Source organism: Mixophyes fleayi, chromosome 4 (assembly GCF_038048845.1).
Source record: "Mixophyes fleayi isolate aMixFle1 chromosome 4, aMixFle1.hap1, whole genome shotgun sequence".
In the NCBI taxonomy this organism is placed as follows: domain Eukaryota; kingdom Metazoa; phylum Chordata; class Amphibia; order Anura; family Limnodynastidae; genus Mixophyes; species Mixophyes fleayi.
Genome location: NC_134405.1, coordinates 95,081,605 through 95,105,167, shown reverse-complemented (window position 1 = coordinate 95,105,167; position 23,563 = coordinate 95,081,605). Strand labels below are relative to the sequence as shown.

General features: G+C 40.4%; 1 protein-coding gene across 1 annotated transcript in view; it reads left to right on the top strand.

Annotated features, from left to right (window-relative positions):
• Positions 1 to 21,640, top strand: part of RLBP1 (retinaldehyde binding protein 1) — a 36,643-nt gene extending 15,003 nt beyond the window's left edge. Inside the window, exons 4-8 of the mRNA XM_075207769.1 lie at positions 236 to 440; positions 16,589 to 16,767; positions 17,790 to 17,948; positions 18,480 to 18,590; positions 19,399 to 21,640. Of these exons, the coding sequence (XP_075063870.1) occupies positions 236 to 440; positions 16,589 to 16,767; positions 17,790 to 17,948; positions 18,480 to 18,590; positions 19,399 to 19,557 (813 nt within the window). The 3' untranslated portion in view covers positions 19,558 to 21,640. The remainder of the gene's footprint in view (positions 1 to 235; positions 441 to 16,588; positions 16,768 to 17,789; positions 17,949 to 18,479; positions 18,591 to 19,398) is intronic.
• The last annotated feature ends 1,923 nt before the right edge of the window (positions 21,641 to 23,563 follow it).

The window sequence follows — 23,563 nt, the reverse complement described above, 5'->3', positions numbered from 1 at the left end:
CCAATGCCCCTTCAAGTGTGTTTGTGTTTTTGTGTCCACTACCTGTATGTTCCCGCTGTCCACCAACAATCAATTTAGAACAATGCTATATCACAGAAAAGGTAGAAAAAAATCCACAATGTTATAGTTAATAATAAGTTCATTAATACAAACACAGACTTTTAGGGACACTATCCGTGGCCTGTTGATTATATTTTATTAGATGTAATATTTTTGTTTCCTTTTACATTTTAAGGCTAAAGATGAATTAAATGAGACAGATGAGAAGCGAGACTCCGCTATAAAGGAACTTCGAGAGCTGGTGCAGGATAAAGCCAGCACTGGAGACGACCTCTGTAGAGCCATTGCGGAGAAGGTGATCGGAAAGGACAATGGCTTCTTCCTGCGATTCATAAGGGCTCGAAAATATGATGTAAACCGATCTTATGAACTTCTGAAAGGTAAAGTGATCCAGTATATTGCAGCATATCCATATGTACAGTCAGGGGCGGATCTAGGAAATGACTATACCCCGGGCGATGTAGGGGGGGCGATTTAGGCCCCGCCCCCTTTCCGACTTCTAAGGCTGCTGGCGGCTGCACAGTATGTGCAGGTCCGTTCAGCAGTGACAGTGTGCTGCCCCGCTGCTCTGATTGTGTTTAAAACACAATCAGAGCATTCAGTCAGCACACTGTCACTGCTGAACGGACCTGCACAGTGTGCAGCTGTCGGCAGTAAGCCCCTGCTAGGGGGGGGGCAATCGCCCCCTTCCCCCCTGAATCCGCCACTGTGTACAGTCTAGGTCAGCACACTGGCGGATCCAGGGAGGGTGTGATCGGGGCAATCACCCACCTTAGCAAGAGCTTTCTGTCTGCGGCTGCACACTGTGTGCAGGTCATTCGGTAGGGATAGGCAGACAGAGAGTCCTGCCCGGCTGCTCTGATTGTGTTTTAAATTTAATCAGAGCGGCTGGGCAACACACTCTCCCTGCCTGTCTCTGCCCAACGGATCAGCACACAGTGTGCAGCTGCAGGCATACTTAGCTGTTAAAAAAGGGACGGGGACTAAATTGCCCCCTGTAAAACAGAACCGTAGATCCACCCCTGGGTCAGCGATGGGCAACTGGTGGCCACAGGGCCACATGCGTCCTTCATAGACTTCACGTGCGGCTCCAGCTCCCTCTTGCTATATGGTCAGATTTGTTTGTTATAGCTTGTAACTAAATGTCTGCTGATATGTTCTAACAGATACATGGCTCTTTTTTTGAATAAATGTAAAGTGTTAAATTATTACTGAGATTAAGGGGCATATTCAATTGTTGGCGTTTCCCGCGGCGTTAAAAATATTACCGTTATTACGGTAATTCTAACCTGGATTTCAGCTCACAGCTCCCTGAGCTGCGAGCTGAAATCCAGTGTTAAAGGTACCGTAATAATGGTAATTACTCGCACTATTACCGTAATGACGGTAATAGTGCGCACTCTGCGTTACTTTTCCGTGTAACGCGAACAATTGAATATACCCCTAAGAATAATGTACAGCCCTTAGGAAGGTTAGAGGGCTGCCCGTGTGGCCCCCGATGTGTATCAAGTTATCTATCACTGGTCTAGGTTGATCTTACACTACTACAATCCCCATGAAGTTTGTGTGCTGACTACGAATATAGACTGGGAATTACAAATATTGTCTACAATAAGTCAAAATGGGACTATGCCATTCCTGACACTTAAAAACAAAGTAGGTTTCCTCCGGGTGCTCTGGTTTCCACCTCCAAAAACATACTGGTAGGTTCATTGGCTACTAACAAATTGACCCTAGTCTGTGTGTGTGTGTGTGTGTGTGTGTGTCTGTCTGTCTGTGTGTGTGTGTGTTAGGGGAATTTAGACTGTAAGCCCCAATGGGGCAGGGACTGATGTGAGTGAGTTCTCTGTGGAATTAGTGGCACTATATAAATAAATGGTGATGATGATGTAACAAGAATATTTTATATACAAATCCATTAATACTTACATAAGATAAATATAAAGCGAAAATAGAAAATAAAGGGTATGAGTGACTTTAAATCTTTATTGATATGCATGTCATTCAAAGCATAGTTTGAAGATGCTGTAGGCTCTTTGAAACCAAAGTTCATGACACTCTACTTCTCCATCATGTTTGCGAGTTAATAAAATTGCAGCAGACCTCTATTAAATAGTACAGTCTAGTCAGGTTCAGAGCGTGAGTATACAGCAGTTCTAGCATATTCAGAACACAAGACAAGTAAAAAAAATGTTTTGCTTAGTTATGCTAATGTGATGTGGCATTGCCTTGTGTGGCATAACCACTCCCCCTTCTAACAGATTGCCAGTCCAGGCCCAAATATAACATGTTACATTATGACACTCATGTCGCTATTACAATTTAACAACATACTTTTGCAAAATAAGATTTAATAGTTCATCATTGTGAAGTTTTGATTATTTTGCTTTTTCACCAGAAGGTGGAGCTAGTGCACCAGACTTAAATACTGTATTAGTTTATATTCATGTAAGGAGAAGTATACCAACATATTTTCTGGAAAGATAAACTTTATAATTAACTCAGTTAAATGCCAAAACTCTCCAGAACTATATTATCTCCCCTGAGTAGTTTATCAAATTGAAAAGCCTCAGTTGCGTACCATATATTAGTGGTTAGCACTTCTGCCTCACATAACTGGGGTCATGAGTTTGATTCCCGACCATGGCCTTATCTGTGTGGAGTTTGTATGTTCTCCCTTTGGTTGCGTGGGTTTCCTCTGGGTACTTCGATTTCCTCCCACACTCCAAAAACTGGTAGGTTAATTGGCTGCTATCAAATTGACCCTAGTCTCTCTCTCTCTCTCTCTCTCACTGTATGTTAGGAAATTTAGACTGTAAGCTACAATAGGGCAGGGACTGATGTGAGTTCTCTGTACAGCGCTGCAGAATTAGTGGAGCTATATAAATAGCTGAAGATGATGGTATGCCACATGACAGTTAGAGCTACAAATTGCACTTCAACCATAGCTCAGACATGTATTATTCAGAGACTATGTTATGTGTGTCACATGTGTTGCAGCTCGAATGCTTGGAGATTTTATTATGCTTGTATAAAGTACATTCAACGCTATTTGTTTCTAGTTTTGCTTACTTTTCTTTGACACCTTTCCAGAATGTGTCTCTGGAACTGCATTGGTGACTGATACTTCTTCTCTGTGTCCTAGGAAGGTCACTGTGCACACCACTCTAGTCCATATCTGTTGTGTAACTTGTGTAGTGTTATTGTTCATTCATTTTATAAGTATGACATTTTCCTTTGAGAGTGATGATGGGCTTGCATTAGAACATGTGATTGTGCACAGATATGTTAAGACTCAGGAAGTGGAAAGGATTACCAAGCTTGTGATCATACTTTAAATTCATTAGCGATGTTCTAGAATATGCTTAATTAAGCGTCTATATGACTATAAATATAGAACAGTGGTTCATTTTTGTTGTGGTTTAATAAAACACTGGTTTGATTTCAAGTAGAGATGCTCACTGACCCCCATGTTGTGGTTTTGGTTTGGTTTTGGATTTTCTGGATTACCTTCGGGTTTTGGTTTTGTTTTGCTATTTTTTACAAAATTACATTGTTTGGGCTAAAATCACATAATTTAGGTATTATTTTGTATCTACATTATTATTACCTCACTAACACTAATTTCCAGTCATTTCCATTCAATTTTGACCTCACAGGTCACAATATTATTTTCATACACTTTCAAAAAAAGATTGCTGCAGTTCTTGCCAGTGATAAGAAATAGGCCATTGTCATGCCTGGGCATAAGACCAAAAATCCACCTCTTATGTGTGGAATTATTTTTATACAAATCCTGACAACAGTTGTCTAGCCATTTGTAGCGTTTTTAAAGCCACAGTCAGTAGAGGTAGGGACCTTAACCATCTAGGATCCTCATCCATGTTACGGCATTTTAAGTGAGTTCATGGAAAGCTGTTGGGAAAATCAGAAACTTATGTTAAAAAACAACAAGCAGTCCAGCATCATCTACCTCCCTTCTCTCATCTAGATCCCAGCACCTGCAATCTACACCCCCAACACCTTCATCATCAATATCCCCAGAAGCAACAATTGACTGTTAAACAATCCTTTGCAAGAGGAAGCAAGTATGAAACCTGTCACCCAGTCGCAAAGCGGATCACAGACGCCATGGGGACTATACTAGTATTAGATATGCGTCCAATGTCCACTATTAATACAGTTGGATTAAGACATTTAATTGAGGTTTTGTGTCCCTGTTAGAAAATTTCATCACTATACCATTTTACTAGAAAAGCTATTACCTGTACCGGAAGGTTCCTAAAAATTTAATTATTGGGCTACAGAATGCCATTCTACCCACTGTACACTTAACCACAGATATGTGGACAAGCGGAACTGGGCAAACTAAAGATTATATGACTGTGACAGGCCACTGGGTTGGTCATTCTCCTTCACCAGCAGGGACAGCAGCAGCATGTACCCAAGTACGTAACATTTTTCAGAAGTAGGCTACTCTGTGTATCAGCGGCTTCACTAAGAGGCATACAGCTGACAATCTGTTACAAAAACTAAGGGGTGTCATTGAAACATGGCTAATCCTGCTTGGACTCTCCTGAGGATATGTCATTTCTGATAACGACACCAATATTGTTCAAGCATTACAGCTGGGTGGAATTCCATCATATTTCCTGTTTTGCTCACACAAGCAACTTGGTGTTACAGAACTTTTAAGAAATGACATGCAGGAGATGCTGTTTGTGTCCCGCAAACTTTAGGGTCATTTTCTGGTCTCTGCAACAGCATGTAGGAGAATGCAGCAGCTGCAAGAAGACTAGCATTTGAGGGGAATGTACTTTAGTCCAGCAAAGTAGTCACCTGTGAAGAGAGTGCAGACACTGTAGCTCCTTTGAGAAGGAGCTTCAGAAATTTAACGGATGAAATTAAACAAAGTAAATGTGTTAACTATATTTTAATTGTCGATTAACTACTTAATTTGCTTCGCCAGGATCCAAGAGCTATCAACATCTTGTAATGACGTCTTCTCCTTCAATTTCTCTGGCAACGGCTTGTTGTAAAAAAAAGTAGCTTTCCCAAGACACCCAGTGGTGATGCAGATGAGTGAGCACAAAATTTTGATATTTGCTGTACTGTAAAAGAATTGGCCAAAAATTGTGACAGCTCTGCCCTAAAATTAACTACTAATTACATTTGGAAGGCCATTATCGACAATTACATCATAGTACACAGACTTCTATGATGGTGGGATGAATTAGTATTGTTTGAGGAAGATTAGCACTGAACCCTGCCACCTCTCCTGTTTCTGAGTGAGCTATGGTACAATAAAATGTAAGTGCAGATTTAGACCAAGCCAGGCAGGCCTATAATTTCTATTTCAGCAATTACAATTAGCAATGGAGTTCTTCTCTTTGGGTGTTACCTATATAACGCTGTAGATAGTATTTGCCTGCAAATTCTACAGACAAGCCTGCTTGTCTTTCTCTTCATCAATGACTCTTAGCAATTGAGCACTAGTCTTTGGGTGTATATTACACCCAAACCTTATTAGTGCAAATTAGGAAAAATACAGTTTAATCCCTGCTAGGCCCTCCACCATCCTTTGCATGTTAATAGTAGGATTGGTTGGAGTTATGGGCAAGGTCACACATTTTTTGCTAAAATCTTTCAAACCAGCCCAGACATCAAACTGTTGTGGTCTGCCACCTGCGTCATCCCTGCTTCTGTTTGGAAAGTGCAATTTGGTGCCAGAACCTCATGTGCCAGAACTGCTGCCACTGGTGTCACACTGCTGCCACTGGTGCAGGACTTACACAATCAACCGCATCCTCATCAGCGCCCTCGTCGGCTACCCAAATCTCCCCCTCATCCTCTTCTAATTCCAAAGTGTCATCTTCACTTGGTGTATCAATGGCTACACTCGGGCTGTTCAGGCACACATCATCAGAAATGCTGAAAGGGCCCTTCTTTTTGGGTACACTATCAAAATGGTCATGATTACACATACCACATGTGGATGGACTCTCCTCAGGGATTGGTGTCTGTCAGGATGAGAGCATAAATCTGATATGATGCAATAGAATATTGAATGTTAGAGCCCAAATAAAACTTTGCATGGCTACATACAAATGAACCTGATCTTCAACTCAGATAAATGTGTGAACAAATGTTTGTTTGTTTTTTTAAATGAAACAATGAGCCCAGGAGGAGGTAATTAGGTTAAGCAACCCTTTGTGAAGAGACCAGCTTAAGATATGCAGATCACAGACATCCATTGATTTTGATCATGTATTTCACTTGCTAATTGACTTCCTTTCAATAGGGTTGTAAACACAAACTAACCACTAGGTGTAAATTGGAGAGCCATATGCCTAGGTGAGAATCTTGGAGACTCTTGTATAAAATCTGCATGGTCTTTATGCAGGTATATAGAAATTTGAACTTGAAAGGAAATGCCTTCATTTTTCATATTTTTGAAAATCCCTTTGCCACTCCGTACTGAGGGGCAAAAACCACACCAGGGTTTTAAAACATAGATACCAACTATAAAGGGAACAGCCATAGTATTTCAGGAAGGGAGGGGATATTGTTGTAATCCCATCATATTTGGTATTTAAATGTGCGAGAAGTTATGACCGGTTTATTGAAGGGAAAGTTATGTCTATTGGAGATATCTGAGATAAGCTAAGACAGGTCAAAATTTAGGAATAGTTTTGAACAAGCCTTAGGTGACACCCAAGGGACATTTCCATCCCCACATTAGCATTCACACTGACCTTGTGAATGCCGTCCCATTTCAGTTTGCTTAAAAACCTGTGTTTTGAAGGGACTAACTGTTAGCTTCTTGGGGAATCCATCTAATTGAAGGACTGTACATCATCTCTGCCTGCCCCAGGCATACAGATTATAAATGAGTTATGCTCTGTACTGTTATCCCTTTTTATTTAAAACTGTTTTTGCTTGTTATGTCAGTCTATTAATTGTTTATTCATTATTTTTCTTTATATCTGAATGCCCTGTATTTTTGTATATTAAATCTATAATTTAATAAGTTGCGTCCTTGGTACTCTAACAAATCCATTAGCCTATTAGAAGAAGAGATTGCTCGACCAGGTTAACCCTTGGAATGCCATTGTGTGATTTGTTGATACATTTGATTAACAAGCTGTGTGTGCTTGTATGTACATTTGTGTAACAGTCTGGAGGTGTGAAGAGTTAACCCTGTGCGTGCTGGTGTGGGTATTGCTAGTTTGTGGATAGCTAGAAACCTGCGTGCCAGTGTGGAACAGTATATTGGGGTCCTATTGCCCGTTTCCAATAGGTGGCAGAACCTGAAGTGTCTTGGGGTGTGAGAGCGCTGTGTTTGGGGCGATTCCGTAGGTCTATAACCTTTGTGATAGGTAGAGAGACTGCGGGTTGAAATCGTGTGTGACCTCATACAGCGAACACCCCAAAGTCACGGCAGCTGGGATCGTGTTCATGACAGTGTCATTTCTGATTCTGAGCATACATTTTCCTCTAATGCCTTACTGTTTCCTTGCAGCTCGGCTTTCACACGTAAGAGTAATTGTGCACCACTTTTGGACTCCGAATTACTTGGTCTTGCTTGGTCACGAGTGACCTTACAAGAAGAAGGCTCAGTAACATTTTTAGATCTCGCACTAATAGAGAAAGGCGAAGGCCTCATTCTTTCTTTGCCACTGCGTGTGTAGAATGGCATGTTGGCAATTTTTTTTTGCCAGTTAACTTTTCATCAGTTACACCTCTTTTTCTCTTCAACACGGTAAATTTTTTTATGTGTGTAGGTTTTTTCCCTGACTTAAAAAGACTATGTACTTTTACATATGCTTTACCAGATGACGTACAGGCAACACTACCATCAGGACTGGTGCCAGCACCTGCTTGCTGATCCTGCTCATATGTGGACTGCTGTGAATCCATTTTAATGAGACCCAAAGCACAAATTCAGAAATATATAGTGCTGCTAGATAATACTTTCAGCACCAGAAAAATTGTTTGTTCACACAGGGGAATATGGTACACCCCCAAACACTTGTAGTGCAAAATATTGAATATATAGTGCTGCTAGATAATACTTTCAGCACCAGAAAAATTGTTTGTTCACACAGGGGAATATGGGAGACCCCAATACACTTGTAGTGCAAAATATGAAATATATACTGCTGGTCCATAGTATTTTCAACTACAGAAAATGGCTTTTTTTTTTATAAGTGGGGGATATCTGACACCCCAAAGACTTGAAGTGCAAATTCAGAAATATATACTGCTGGTATCTAATAATTTCAGCACCAGAAAATAGATTTATTGGACCTGGGTAATAGTCACACCCCAAGCACTTGTAGTGCAAATTCCAAACTTTATACTGCTGGTTTATTTTTATTTCTGCAGGCAGAAAATAGTTTCTGAAGGAGGGAATATGACACCCCAAACAGTTGTTTGCAAAAATGCCTCCTCTATCCTCCTCTCTTTCTGCTATAACAAGTGCTAGAAGAATTGCTCTCTCCCTGCTCTAATGCTGCCTGCGACCTAACCCTTCTCTCTCCCTCTGTCAAATGGCGCTGGATTGCTGTGGTGGAGGCGGCTATTTATGGATTTGAAACATCGCCAAAACCGAGCTCCGAGATCCAGCGACGTCGCAATGACGTTTTGCCTCGATTTCGAATCCGAATTGGCGCCAGAGTACAGAGACTGCTCGGCTCGGTACGCGGATACCGGGAGTTCGGGCGGGTTCGGTTCTTGGAGAACCGAGCCCGCTCATCTCTAATTTCAAGGCAAACCTGTATGTGATGACATAAGACAAAGTGGGTCATTACTAAAGCAATACACGGCAAAGCTTCCAGTCCTGGGTTCTACAAATACATGAATGCTTTTGCATTGTCTGTGACTGGTTTATGCCTCTGTGCTCCAACTTGTTTAGTTGCCTACTGAGATATCCTTCCAAATTTCATTCCTCTCCTCACATTGAGATTGTCTGTCACTTTGTGGTGTTTGTCCAAAATCTCAGATTTACTTTTTTTCTGAAACAGTCTATATAGGGATCCATAGTTTGGTTGTGTCCCAGCTGTGGGGTCCAGTTTGTCCTCTTTTTCTTTCTAGCATTTTCTTGTTGCATATCAGTTTGTAATGTGATATCTGTTTTGTCATAAAAGAATTCCTTTACCTGCCATCTTCGGAAGAATTCTTCCAGATCACTGCAAAAATGAGCCGTGTTGTGGGACAGAATGTAAGTCCTCTGGATAAAACACTCTTTTCCACTGTGCTTGGCTCATATTGTGAGAGGTTCAGAACAGATGACGATGTATCCAAATTGTATCTACTTACAACAATAACCATTAGAGTAGAGCAGGGGTGGGGAAACTTTTCATGTTGGATTGCCACATTAATTTGGACTCCTAAATTTTGAGACGTTCTCCCAGACTCCTGGAAGAGTAAAATCCTGCCAATCATTTTACGAAACGCATGGGGCCATGATAACATGATTACCTGCAATACAAATTGAAGCATGGATCTGCAAGACCAGGGCCGTGATTCCACAAATCCATACACCAGCAGTATTTGCTACATATCTTAACTGTGTCTCCATCCAACAGGCCAAATTCTTCTGGCTGCAATGCTGAGTTTGCAGAATTGGTGGAATGACATAGCTCAATAAAGCTTTTCCCCTAAATAGTAGAGATACGAGTTACAAAATAAAACTGTTTTACCCAGAGCCGGATTAACAATAGGGCTAAAGGGGCTACAGCCCAGAGGCCTCGGACAGCTGGGGGGCCCTCCAGCATTCATTGGGTCGGGGGCGTCTCCACCCATGGCTCTGTCTGTCACCTGTTCAAGGAGAATGGCAGGCAGCTAACAGCAAATGTTATGCTGTTAGCTGCCTGCTGTCACTGTAGGGCTTAAGCGGCGCACAGTAAGCTCCTTACTGAGGAGATCTCGTGAGAGTGAGACTATGGGGAAGGAAGGCCTCATGGCTGGGGGGGAAACGGTGGCCCTCACAGTACCCTTAGCCCGGGGGCCTTCCTTCCCTTAATCCAGCCCTGGTTTTATCCCATGTTACCTAGCACATGAACCAGAATTGTTCTATTAATTGGTAGGAGGGCAAACAAATTTTCAAATGACAAATTTGAGATATACATGCCCTTAAAATAATCATCACAGAGTGAACCCCTTTGACCTCTGAAATGTGTGACTACCCTGCCAAAAAAATGGGACTGTTGCGAGTGTTTTATAACTGTGATGATATATGGTGTTGATGGGCATAAGATTTATTTGTAGAAAATAGAAATCTATTTAATCTATTGGCTGGGAGTACTTAATCATTTCCCATGACTGACATTTTCCTGATCACTTTGTCTTACTTAGTCATGATGTGCGGTGTAAAGCTGGGTACACACTACAGAAATTTCGACCAACTTTTTATGCCGAGCGATTTTACATGCGATTGATGTTCCGATCGCTCGGTCCATGGACTGCATACACACTAGCCTTGTTTAGAACGATAAAGGGAAGAGCGGACGTCCCTTTAGCGACTTTTTACAGCCATGTTGTCGTGAGCAATGACTGTAATTTCGTACTCACTGTTGTGGATCGGTTGGAAGTTTATACACACTGCACAGCGGAAAACGAGATTGGAACGAAAATATTAAACGGTACGACCAACCAAATGAGGCAATAATCCTCCATTTGGGCAGACTTTCGACCATCGTGTCACTGCACACACTGACCCGACTTTTGAACGAGCAGTCGTATGTTGGCTGTTTGAGCCGATTATTGGACGAAAACCGTGTAGTGTGTACCCAGCTTAAGGATCTGTTATTGATTTGCCAGTCACTGATATAACTTCTACTTCTGGGATTTCACAAGTGACCTGATCTCTGCCTGCCCATGACCCTGCGTCTCAATTACCCATCTCTGGCCACCTACAGTGCTCTGTCTCATCCATTCGCAGCCTGGATTGGCATGTGGGTGACATACTGCAGACCAGTTTGTAAACGCAATAAACTATTAATGAGATCTCTTTACCGATCCCTTAATTGTGCAATAGGGATCGGGTGACAATTTACAGCTGTCACTGCATAACACTTTACTTTAAGCTGGCTTTAATGTGGGAGATATAACCGGCATATTTTAATGTATATTGGATATTTTGTTAGTATTAGTATTACTAGGATTCATTTATATAGCGCCAATATAAAAAGCAATACAAAATATTCCATATTTCACAACCTTGTTAAATAGAACCCTATATTCTCTTCCAAACAAAGACACACTAACATTTACCTATCATCATCATCACCATTTATTTATATAGCGCCACTGATTCCGCAGCGCTGTACAGAGAACTCATTCACATCAGTCCCTGCCCCATAGGAGCTTACAGTCTAAATTCCTTAACATTTGGAGTGCGGTAGGAAACCGGAGCACCCGGTGGAAACCCACGCAAACACAGGGAGAACATACAAACTCCACACAGATAAGGCCATGGTCGGGAATTGAACTCGTGACTCCAGTGCTGTAGGGCAGAAGTGCTAACCACTGAGCCACTGTGCTGCCCTATCAGAATGTTCTTGGACTATTGTCTGATGTTTATTTACATTTATTGAGCTTCATAGTGCTGGAGGTCATTTCCAAAGTGCAAAATCACCTTTGGTGCTGCCATGTGCCTCATTTTGTGCAAATGTGCTTCAATTTTAGACAAAGGGCAAAGGTTTATGGAGCAAAAGGGTGGCGTTTACTTATTAAAGTGAAATAAAGGTGTTTGGAGGTGTTTCTTGCTGTGAGGAGGGGTTCGGTGTCAATGATGAACTAAACTAGCTCAGAGCTAGCTGTTTACGGATCTCATGCTATACTTTTAATGGGAAGCATTTTCTGCCTTTATGTTGCACTACAAAAGAGAAGCAGATTTCTGGGTGTACTGCAAAGTAATTGGGATCTCATGTGGCACCCTATAAATAAAGGTTAATAATAAGTAACTTTTTTTTCATTTTCGTAATGATTTTACAGTAATAATTGGGGATGGGGGTGTTAATTCTGAAAATTTTCTTAGGACTTAGTCTTAATTTAGGGGACTTCATATATATTTTTGGGAATGTTTTACATTAATTTTGAATCCTTTATATTAATGTGCAGTTTTTTTCATTATTCTGGCATATTTCATATAATATAGAGACAACACTTCATTAAAGAGGTCCACCCATAGAGGTATTTTACTATTAACCCCCATCCCTACTCCCTCCAATAGATATCAGAAAAGCCAGGGTGAAGTGGCTGAAGCCCTGCCATTTGGGGTGACTGACCTTCCTTGTAGCTGTGTAACAGCTGATTCTACTACCACCAATAGCTGAAGAAATATGAAACTGCTGCATTCAGAAAATACGCTCTCTATTTTTTTGGCATATTACAGCTTATAATGTGTCCAGAGTGCTAATTGGTCAGTAATCTTCACACATGGACAAGCTTGTCGTGTATTGACAACACTGATTGGTTAGTGCTCTTCACACATGGACAAGCTTGTCATGTATTGACAACACTGATTGGTTAGTGCTCTTCACACATGGACAAGCTTGTCATGTATTGACAACACTCATTGGTTAGTGCTCTTCACACATGGACAAGCTTGTCATGTATTGACAACACTGATTGGTTAGTGCTCTGCACACATGGACAAGCTTGTCATGTGTTGACAACACTGATTGGTCAGTGCTCCTCATATATTACAGGATGCAAACAAATTATTTTTGGTGTAGTACAAAAGTGAAGTATTCTGAGTAACGCTTGATGGTGAAGTATATTTCAACCATGAAAACTTTTTACCTTTTTTTTCTTACAAAAAAGATAAAGTAAATGGAGAAAGGGTTATCTATGTACAAGACAGTACTGTGTATCTGCATGTATCTCCTCATATGTTCTTAACGTTTCACACCCAAACAAGTGGAATCCCATGTTATTTGGTTCAACTACCACCTATCTTTAACCTTAATCCTAAACTCAGCAGCTAAGATCCTTTCCCTGACATTTCAGGATCTATATCTGCTCAAACTTTACTTAACTCTTGCTCACGGCTCCCCTTCATTCACCTACTTCCTTCTCCTCCCCTGTAAAGACCTCACTCACTTCTTATTGTATCTTAAAAGTATTTCACATTTAGAATTGCATAGGTGACAAGAGGATATCAACTGTAACTGGAATTTACACAGTTTCACAATCGATATAGATAAAAGTTCTTTATTTTAAAGATAGTCAGACGATGAAATTCTTTACTAGGGGAGGTGGTGATGTCAATTTAACTGGAGTTAAATGTCGATTGGATGCTTTATTTTTTAAATGGTATCTCTGAATAAAATTCAATGACAATATTAGGGTGAGAATTAATCCAATTGGTGTTTATCGGGTCAGAAAGAATTACGTTTTTACCCTCTGTGAAGATAAATTGATAACTCCATTTCTGGAGTTTTATTTTGCCTTCTGGAGCAACAACATCTGCCTGTGAATTTCTTCCCCTATCCAATTATACTGTAAGCTCTTTGAACCATGAGCATTAGTTCTATTTTATTCCTAATTTGTTTACCTTATAGTACGCTATATACTGTAAGGTCTTCAGACATTATACACAGCCATATATAAACATAAATGTAATTTGTTAGTCAAACAGCTCAGATGCACATTATGAGTTCAATCAGACATGAGCCACCTGAGGGTCTGAACCCCAAGTCTAGTCCCAGAATCTGCTGCTGGGGATCTTCTGATTGTCATATACCCAATAACTCTTGAGAGCCCCTGCTGAGGAATATCTCTTCCATTATTGTTCTGTGTGTCTCCACATTACTGTACTTTTCTGCCAGTTAAGCAGTACAATACAGTTAGTTGCACATGGAGGATTAGGTGCTAGAGACAAACAAAATTTTCCAAACTACACCACAAAATATTAATCATTTCGACACAAAATTTCATACATTTCGCCTGGAAATTTGGCCATAATTGCTTCCAATCCTACTCCAACCTCACACACAGCTGAATTGTCTGTGCCATCCCAGCTTTATTCATAGACTACAGTTTTCAAATAGTGTGTATGACATTTTGATAAATGGCAAAACAGAAGAGGAATTCAAAAATTGCTTTTCTGGAACTTGCACCAAATGGCCTGTCCCTCCACAAAACTTTTTTTGTGCGAAATTTCACTGCAACGTCCCTTATATCTAGTTAGGCTGAACAAAAGCAAGGGCTTTTATTTGAAGTGCCATTTATTGCTGACACTGCATTCCTGACATTTATCCTAATTTCCTGACATATATCCTAAAATAGCCAAGATTGTTAAATTCAGTGCTAATTGTTAGCTTAAAATTCAGTGTGTCATATATTACATTTCAAGCTAATGGTTAGCATTGAATCTTTTTATTGCATCTTGGAATACAGAGGAATATTTTATTAATTTAGTTATGCAGACATTCTATCCTGGAAGTCCTCCATGTTAATAAAAGTAAAAGCAAGCATCTGTTTCCTTTACATCTGATTTTTACATACCATGGTTTTATTAAGCCCAACACTCTGCATTTCTCTATGAAGTCTACTTCTTTTACATTGTACATGAAATAAAACAAACTTCATGTTGTTACCTATTTATTCCATAGACAAGTGCAACTTTGGAACAGAAAGGCTGCCTATGAAAAATCATTCCCCAAAACTAAATTTCTCTTCAAAATTAAACATCATCAAAGTGTTTTAAATGTTTCACAGTCCAATTAAAATAACGATTTTCTGAATTACTCTCTTTCAAAAGTTTTACATTTGCAAAAACTAGGTCTTAACGTTGGATGCCCAAAGGAGCCATTATTATGTGCAGAACTTATGACCTAGACATAATAAAACAGAACCACAGCTAGCTGAGAGGATTGAATATAAAGACCTCACTATATAAGTGGCAGTAGCAGGACACAGCAACCCTACACAGACTGCAATAAGCGTGCATGTGGGAGGTGCATGTTCTCCCCTTCTGAGACCAGGCAAATGAAAGTTTCTCTTACAAACCAAACACACAGCAATAAGGAGGCATTTACCATCCAGCGACTGACTTCACAAGGATTTCCTCTTTCAGAAATCATTTCCTCTGTTCCTAGTTATTACTATCCCTCCCCCACACTTATTAAGACTCACAGGAAATATTGCAGGCAGGTCAGTCTACTGTTCCTTCAAGAAATTATCTACACTAGTAAAACTAGTTTTGGAAATAGGTATAACATGGATTTGTAGGGATGGTATTAGATCAAATAGGGCCAAGATGGGCATCACACGGGCTGAATGCCAGAGGTCGGTAAAGTTTTATATGCCTCCTTGACAGCTGTATTGCACAGCCCAGTGGCCCAGCACATTGTGCTTACCTCTGTATATAGCTTTGCTGCTTTAAAATAAAACCCGCATCAGCTCCTGACACTTATTACAACTGCTTATATCACTCATTGCTATATGCCCACTGAACTGGAGCCGACTGCATAGACTAGCTCTGGAACCAGATATGTATCTTCATATTAATGTCCAGAGCTCTATGTGGTGCCAAGACCAGGGCCGGATTAAGGAAATGGAGGCCCCTGGGCTAAGGGGGCCTCCATTCCCCCGTGAGGGCCCCCCTCCATGATCCGAGCCACCCTCCCTGGTGAGCCGAGTCGCCCCGTCTCCAAGGCACTTACCTCCTTCTCCTTCTGGCATTGCAGTCCTTCCCCGGCGCGCTGTACGCTCTTTACTGAGGAAATCTCGTGAGAGTGAGACTCACAAGATCTCCTCAGTAAGGAGACTACAGCGCGTCGGGAAAGGACCGCAGTGAAAGTGCTCAGCAGCATTGATCGCGCCGGGGGCGCCCCCGATCGAATCAATACTGCTGCTCAGCACTTTCAAGGGCCCCCTGGATGCCCGAAGGGCCCTGGGCTGTAGCCCAGTTAGCCCTATGGTTAATCCGGCCCTGGCCAAGACTAATGTTTAGAGCTTTAGCAGATGCCAAGGCTAATGTTCAGAGCTCTATCTGATGCCAAGACTTATGTTTAGAGCTTTAGCGGGTGCCAAGGCTAATGTTTAGAACTTTAGCGGGTGCCAAGACTTATGTTTAGAGCTTTAGCGGGTGCCAAGGCTAATGTTTAGAACTTTAGCGGGTGCCAAGGCTAATGTTTAGAGCTCTAGTTGGTGCCAAGGCTAATGTTTAGAACTTTAGTGGGTGCCAAGGCTAATGTTTAGAGCTTTAGCGGGTGCCAAGGCTAATGTTTAGAGCTTTAGCGGGTGCCAAGGCTAATGTTTAGAGCTTTAGCGGGTGCCAAGACTAATGTTCAGAGCTCTAGTTGGTGCCAAGACTAATGTTTAGAATTCTATCTGGTGCCAAGACTAATTTTCAGAGCCATTAGCCTGGTGCTAAAAACACTTATATCTTGTGTACAACTAATGCCTATATTAACTTGCCATTCTCAACATTATTTTCCCTTTAAAGGAACAACTTTACCACTTTTCTATCTAAAGAATATATTCATTAATTTATCCGCAATGTTTCCAACAGGCTATGTAAATTTCCGACAGCAATACCCGGAACTGTTTGAAAACCTGACACCGGAGGCTGTGCGAAACACCATAGAAGCTGGTTATCCCGGAATTCTAACCAGTAGAGACAAGAACGGCAGAGTTATCCTCCTGTTTAATATTGAGAACTGGGACTACGAGGAGATCACATTTGATGAGGTTTGTGTTACTGTGTATTGTAAGTTCTCATTACAAGTAAACAATATTTTTAAAAATACCAATTAAATATACAATATTAATAATGAAATACATATAAAGAATCAAGCATGCATGTAAAATGTTCATGCTTTAAAAGATTAGGAATTAAGGGACTGATTCATTAAGGCCCGCATACAGAGCGAAACCTGTGTTTGGTTTAAAACGCAAGTATTTTGGTTTTGCGCACACTTGAATTCATCATTGCACGGATCTCAAGATACGTGCGCTGTTGAAGGTCTGCTGTGCTCTACTACACTGACACTGCAGGAAACGTTCAATACATGTGTAGATTATAAATTTGCAAAAGAACGCACAGAAAAGAATATACATATCTAAAATTAATACCACCAGTTAATAATAAAGGCATTAATGATCAAAGAGTAAAAAAGAAAATAGCCCTCTCCCCCTTCCCCCATGAAATACATTTATTAGTATGCGGTTAATGTCTACTGAACATAAAATACATCTTTACAGTTGCTCCTGGTTGCAAACACATGTTATAGCATGCATACAAGACTGACATCACTAGTGATTATGACTCAGTCTAGCATTGTAGCTGGAGCAAGAGATACAGCAGAAAACCAAGTAACTTTGCTATGCCCAGAGCTTGATTTGGACGTTGCTGCATGCACTTGCGTTTGGCATGCACAAGCCCAAGTGTAGGCCCCTACTGTAAATGGACTACGGCCAAATGCCCCTTCCCTGCCCCGTTCACTCCCCAAAATTGTAAGCTGTAGTAAGTGTCTTTTGCATACAAAGATGGAGCAGACAGGTCGGCATTTACTGGCGTTTGTCCCAGTTCTGAGTAATTTTGCGCACGATATGCTCAAAATCGGCAGATGCGTGCCCTGGTGAATCAGACCGTATATATGTGAAACTTCCTGGTGGTGCTGTTGGTATTGCTGCTGTTTTATGGTATATTTGACACATCCTATGGATATTTACAATGGCTACTTCACAGCCTGTATTTGGGTCTATTTCAGATCCTCCGTGCATACTGCATTATTTTGGAGAACCTGTTGGAAAATGAGGAGACCCAGATAAATGGCTTCTGCATTATAGAGAACTTCAAAGGATTCACAATGCAACAGGCTTCTGGCATTAAACCTTATGAGCTTAAAAAAATGGTGGACATGCTACAGGTAATTTCAACACAGCACATGAACCGGCAGGGGAGAATTAGGCACATTTTGGGAGACTTACCCCATTTTGCAGGTAGGTGTCCAGTCTTTTCCTTCCCCCAAAATAATTTTGGGCTGATCAGAGGTACATGAAACCCAACCTAATCCCTATGCTTATTATGGGTTGAACTTTGCATCTAACAGTTGCACATTTGTGCGAAAGCAAAATTCTTGGAGCACTTCAACCAATGCATTTATTCACCCAAAAGTGAACACGTATAGTTATCTAATGTAAATGTATGCATGGTGTTATCTTATGAATCATAAACACCCATCAGCCTGTCTGAGTCTTGCACATAACAATGACCATTTCATTCCTTACAAAGCTTTGTCATGGTAGATGAATTACACTCCAGCATTTTCTTAGAGCCAATGTTATTGGAGGATCCAAAGAAAATGTATTTCTTTGTCTGGATGAATGTCCACTTGGCTGGGCAAGTTGACTAAGGACATTTTGGTTTTTAGATAACTATTAATATCTTTTGCTAACAGGACTCATTTCCGGCAAGATTTAAAGCTGTTCACTTCATAAATCAACCCTGGTACTTTACCACAACCTACAATGTTGTCAAACCTTTCCTGAAGAGCAAACTCCTTGAAAGGGTGAGTCTCATTCGAACACAATCACTCTGTTTTCTCAGGGCAGATACTTCCAGATATGTGTACCTTGCCTTATTGTGATACAGTTGGATAGCGTTGTATGCAATGGGGACATTATAGACTTAGACACAGTGGGGCTCATTTGCGTAAAATACACATTTATATACCGGCGCATATGTACAAAAAATGCATTTGCTTATGCCCATATGCAGACTTAGCTGCATCCTACACTTATTTTACGCTTAGAGGTCCAGACTGGGGGAGGGATGGGGGAAGGGATGGGGGGGAGGGGGAAGGGAGGGGAGGGATGGGGGGAGGGGCAAGCATAAGCCACTTACAGTTAGGACGTGGTTACATCATTTTGTGGTCGCCAGTTGTCTATTGCTGCTTTAAACAGATCATCATGATACTTTGTATTTTACAGTGTATTCTGAGTGGCACATATCTTAAGATTTTGCATGTGTTGTGCTATATACAAGAGATTCAATTTGCATTTAATGATTCTGTTTGTCAGTTTGCATGTATCTGAAATACAAATTCTTGCAACATTCCAGTCCATCAATGAGAGACAACTTGAGTGTAAAAAAATAATTAAAAAAAGGGATTTACATCTTCCTCTGCTTAGAGAGGGATCAATGGATTAATTTGAGCTGAAGACTGGCCAGGTACACCTCGATATCAGCAACAATATTGGCCAACTGTCCCAAATTGGAATGGTGAAATTGGAGACTGATTCTGTCACTCATTACTTGGCATGAGAGTCAGTTCTGTTCTATAACAATAAATATACAAAATATTCTAATCTATGTAGGTTTTTGTACATGGAGAGGACCTGGAGAGTTTCTACAAGGAAATCGATGCTGACATCCTGCCAGCAGATTTTGGAGGAAACTTGCCAAAATACGATGGACGAATAATCGCTGATAAGCTCTTTGTACCAAGAAATGAATCGGAAGACACAGCTCTCTAGAGAAAAATATGTAGTTTAGCATACACATCTGAAAGTTAGTAAAAAAAAATTGAGAATCAGTTGACAATCTCCTAGCTCTGTTAGTGGTGATAAATTCTACAAGAAACATTTCAAAAATGCATATAAGACATCTAGATAAAAGAAATATACAAAGCTGCAGAGAAAAACTTTAGTCCCAGTGCAGTGTTGGGCTTTTACTCTCCCTCCCCAAAAGTGCACGCACAGCAGAGGGGGTGTTAGCTCATGGACCAATAGAAAGGAGCCGGAGCTGTGGACTAGTTTATTTTCTTTACTATATAAATTTGTGTGCCTTTAATATATAGTAATGAAAGTGAATATAATACTAGGGTTTTGCAAAAGAAGACGACTGATCTTTATTAAATCCAGCTCTTCAGAACCACATTGTGACTTTCATCCTAGTCATCCTGACAAAGGTCATTGTGCAATTGAAATAGTGGATTTAATAAACTTAAAGATTTCTTTTTCCCTAAGTCCTGTGAGTGTGTTTATAGCATGGCTGTGGCAGTAGATGAATCACTTAGATTTTTCTAAAAGACTGGTGCTATAAGGGACAGGTTTGCAGGAGTTGAAGTCATCTGTTTTACATAAAGTAATGTAAAGAAGGAGAGTTAGCAGCTGTGACAGATATAATGGCTCCAAACTTCTTATTGTGCAGCTTGCACTCCTAATGTATTCCATGCACATTCTAGCAGATATTATTCTGGTTTTTATTTACAATACTTTTACAATTAATAGTGATTAGGACTAAGTACTGGGTAAGATGGATGGCAGTATTTGTACAAATAGAATTGGCCCTTTTAAAGTGTTATGTTATGCAGCGTAAACGTGTAAGTGTTTACATCAGCCTTTAATAAAAATGCATGTACAATTTCTGATCTGTAACTTCACCTGATGATGTCATTCATGGGGCCACTATTTAAGAGCATGGATGAAATTATAATTTGACTCCTTTACACCTATGACTAAAATGAGGGCAAGGATGACGTGTAGACACATGAGTAAGTTGTTTGGGTAGAACAAATCATAGGGGAACTGATCCACATATTTGGCTTCTTTCTTATTGGATTGAAGCAGCGGGAGCATTGCATTTAGATTCTCTGCCTTTCCATCCTTTGCCGGATTTACATATTGTCATAACCACTCACAGAATAAAATGCAGCCGGCTCGCCACTAATACTGTGGCCTTATGATTTTCCATGTGTAGATGTGGGGACAGAGAAGGGTGAGTACAGGTTGCCATTGTTGCTTTGGGTACCAAAATACATTGACCCGGTAATGACTGCAGTTGCTTGAAAGAGAAGTGGACATTAATAAAATCCCATCCTTCATTAATAGCTAAAGGCATATATTGAAAAAAAGAAACATTGTTCATGTAATATGTTATTTACTAAACCAAGGAAAGTTCAAAAATGAAAGGTCATTTTACTAGAATTCTGTACCCAATTAGAAGATAGACTCTCTGATGGAAAGTGTATCTGTTTCCTACCTGGTTATTTTTTTGGCCAGTAAAACATTTCTAATCTGGGGGTGTGTCATTTATTCAATGTTTATGGTTTCACAGCCCATTGATCTACACATTGCTGTTGGGTGATCTTCTAAATTACAAGTAAAGTAGGGCATTTCATTAAAAAAACATTACTGTGAAAGTCTAAGGACTTTAGATAAAGGTGTAGTTATCCTATAAAGGTTATCCTGCAGCACCAGAAGTGCCCCTTGAGGCAAAATGGCAGAATATACTCAAGTTTCTGTCGATTCAGAAAAGAACTAAAAACTAGTGTCATCTGTTAGCTCTAGACTATATGTGAGAACATGTAATATCTTTATAGATAAAGACAGAACTGGATAATGTTTTATTATAACCTCTAAGGTGAAATATGTATGATTGTTTCTTCTGTATGTTTCCTGTCCTTAAGTTTTAAACCTCTAACTATGAAGCAGAATAACTAGTACAAATAAACACATCATATACAATTTAGCAATGTTGTTTATTCCATGTAGATTGAAATTCATATAGAGTTCTATATTTTTATTGTCTTATTCTTGAAATAAAATCTTTCATGTACTGTAAGTGTTGCCTGACGTCTTTCTAAGTCTGGAGTGTGTGTATTTTTATGTTACCCTGCAGACTCTGTTACACATATTGCAGTAAGGTAAAATTGTTTGACAATCTCTGATAGATATACTTATGGGGAGAGGGGGGGTTGGGGGAAGGGGTGTTGTGACCATAGTGCGGGTACCTGAGATCCCAAACCCAAAGTTTCTAAAGAAGAACAGTGGTGCTGCCGAATAGTGAATTCAATTAATTGTTTTTAATTAAGGTGAATAAAGTTGGTAAAAAAGAAAATGCCCCGTTTAATGCCTCTGAATAATACCCAATGATTAAGTCTGGTAGCAGCCTGCTAATTCAGTGCAGTTTAGGTCCCTTGGTTGTCTATCAGTGAGAAAGCATCTACTTTGTGCTCAGTTAAAGTAGCAAAGTTTGTGGTTTCCAGGGCATCACAGTCTATCATTTCATAATGATATTCTCCTTACTGATCTCCCCCACTCCCATCTTGCTCCTCTTCAATCTATACTCAATACTGCAGCAACACTTATCTTCCCCTCTTTGCCAAACCTACATACTCCTCATCCTCACATACAAGGGCCTCTCCAACTCCACTGCCCCCTATGTCTCTATCCTCATCTCCACACATACTCTCAATAGCTTTCCTCTCCTCTGGTAACCACATCTCACTCCCTTATCCAAGATTTCTCCTGTGCTGCCCCCCCCCACCAATGGAATGATCTCCCTTATTCCATCAGACTATCCCCTAACCTATATAGCTTCAATCAGTCATTAAATTGACCCACCTGTTTAGAAAAGTCTACCAGTCCTCCATTTAACCATTTCACCATGTAGTATACCTCACCTTCTTTCATCCTTCCATCTCTCCCACTCTTGCTTCTTGCTCTCAGGTCCCCTTACATTGGCTCACCCTCATGCGTCAACAGTTTGTCGGCCCCTTTCCCTTTAGATTGTAAACTCTAGAGAACAGGGCCCTCTTCCCTCCTGTTCTCATTGCCTATAAACTTTTGCTCACCAGCTACACTGCGCAACTCCTCCTGCGCTAAATATACCCCTTGCACCCCAGTAGCTGTGTTGAGAGTTGTAGTGTTGTTTACTGCATTGTACGGTTATACTATGTACTGTCTTGTTGTTTGCCCTCTGTATGGGGGTGCGGACTTCATGTGGCACCCTATAAATAAAGAATAATAATAATGGTACCAGACAAGCAGTGGCCATCAAAGATCATTTTGTTTTAATACCAGATTTTTTACATTTCAACAATTGTTTTTAAAGTGAACCTGTTACCAGGTTTTTATTTTTCCCTTTACTACATACTTTGGAAGCCTATTTAAGTGGGAGAGAACATTTAATATGGAGCCATGTTCTCTTCCAGGCAAGCTTCCTCCAGCCCGTACACTGTGCGGCACACAGCAATAAAACCCAGCTCAAGAACATTGAGGCCAGGAAAAGAAGAGGGTGGACACAACAACCAGGTTAATCTTAGCGAAGAATCAGGATTATTGTTATAATGTATCTTCTTTGGTAGCTGTATCTAATCACATTCCATCTAATCTGACGGTATGTGGAACATTGCAATGTCCATATGGTGACCGTCGCCAAGTTGTGCACGCATCCAATACAATTTGATTTTATAGTGGTTCTTGAATTTATTCAGAGTAATTTAAGAAAAAGAGTTTTAGCTTTAAAAAAAAAAGTATTTATAGCACACATACACTTGGGACTAATCCCACGGAAATGTGGAAGAGAATGTCCACAATTTGTACATTACAGAAAAAAGTGCATTGTTAGTTTATTGGGATAGTGAATTTTAAACATATTTTCTTGAAGAATTTTTGACACTTAACTCTTTTTAGATTAAAGTTCAAGTTGCAGGAAAATTCCAGGTGTTTCTGAGCCTTTTATAAATCACAAGACACT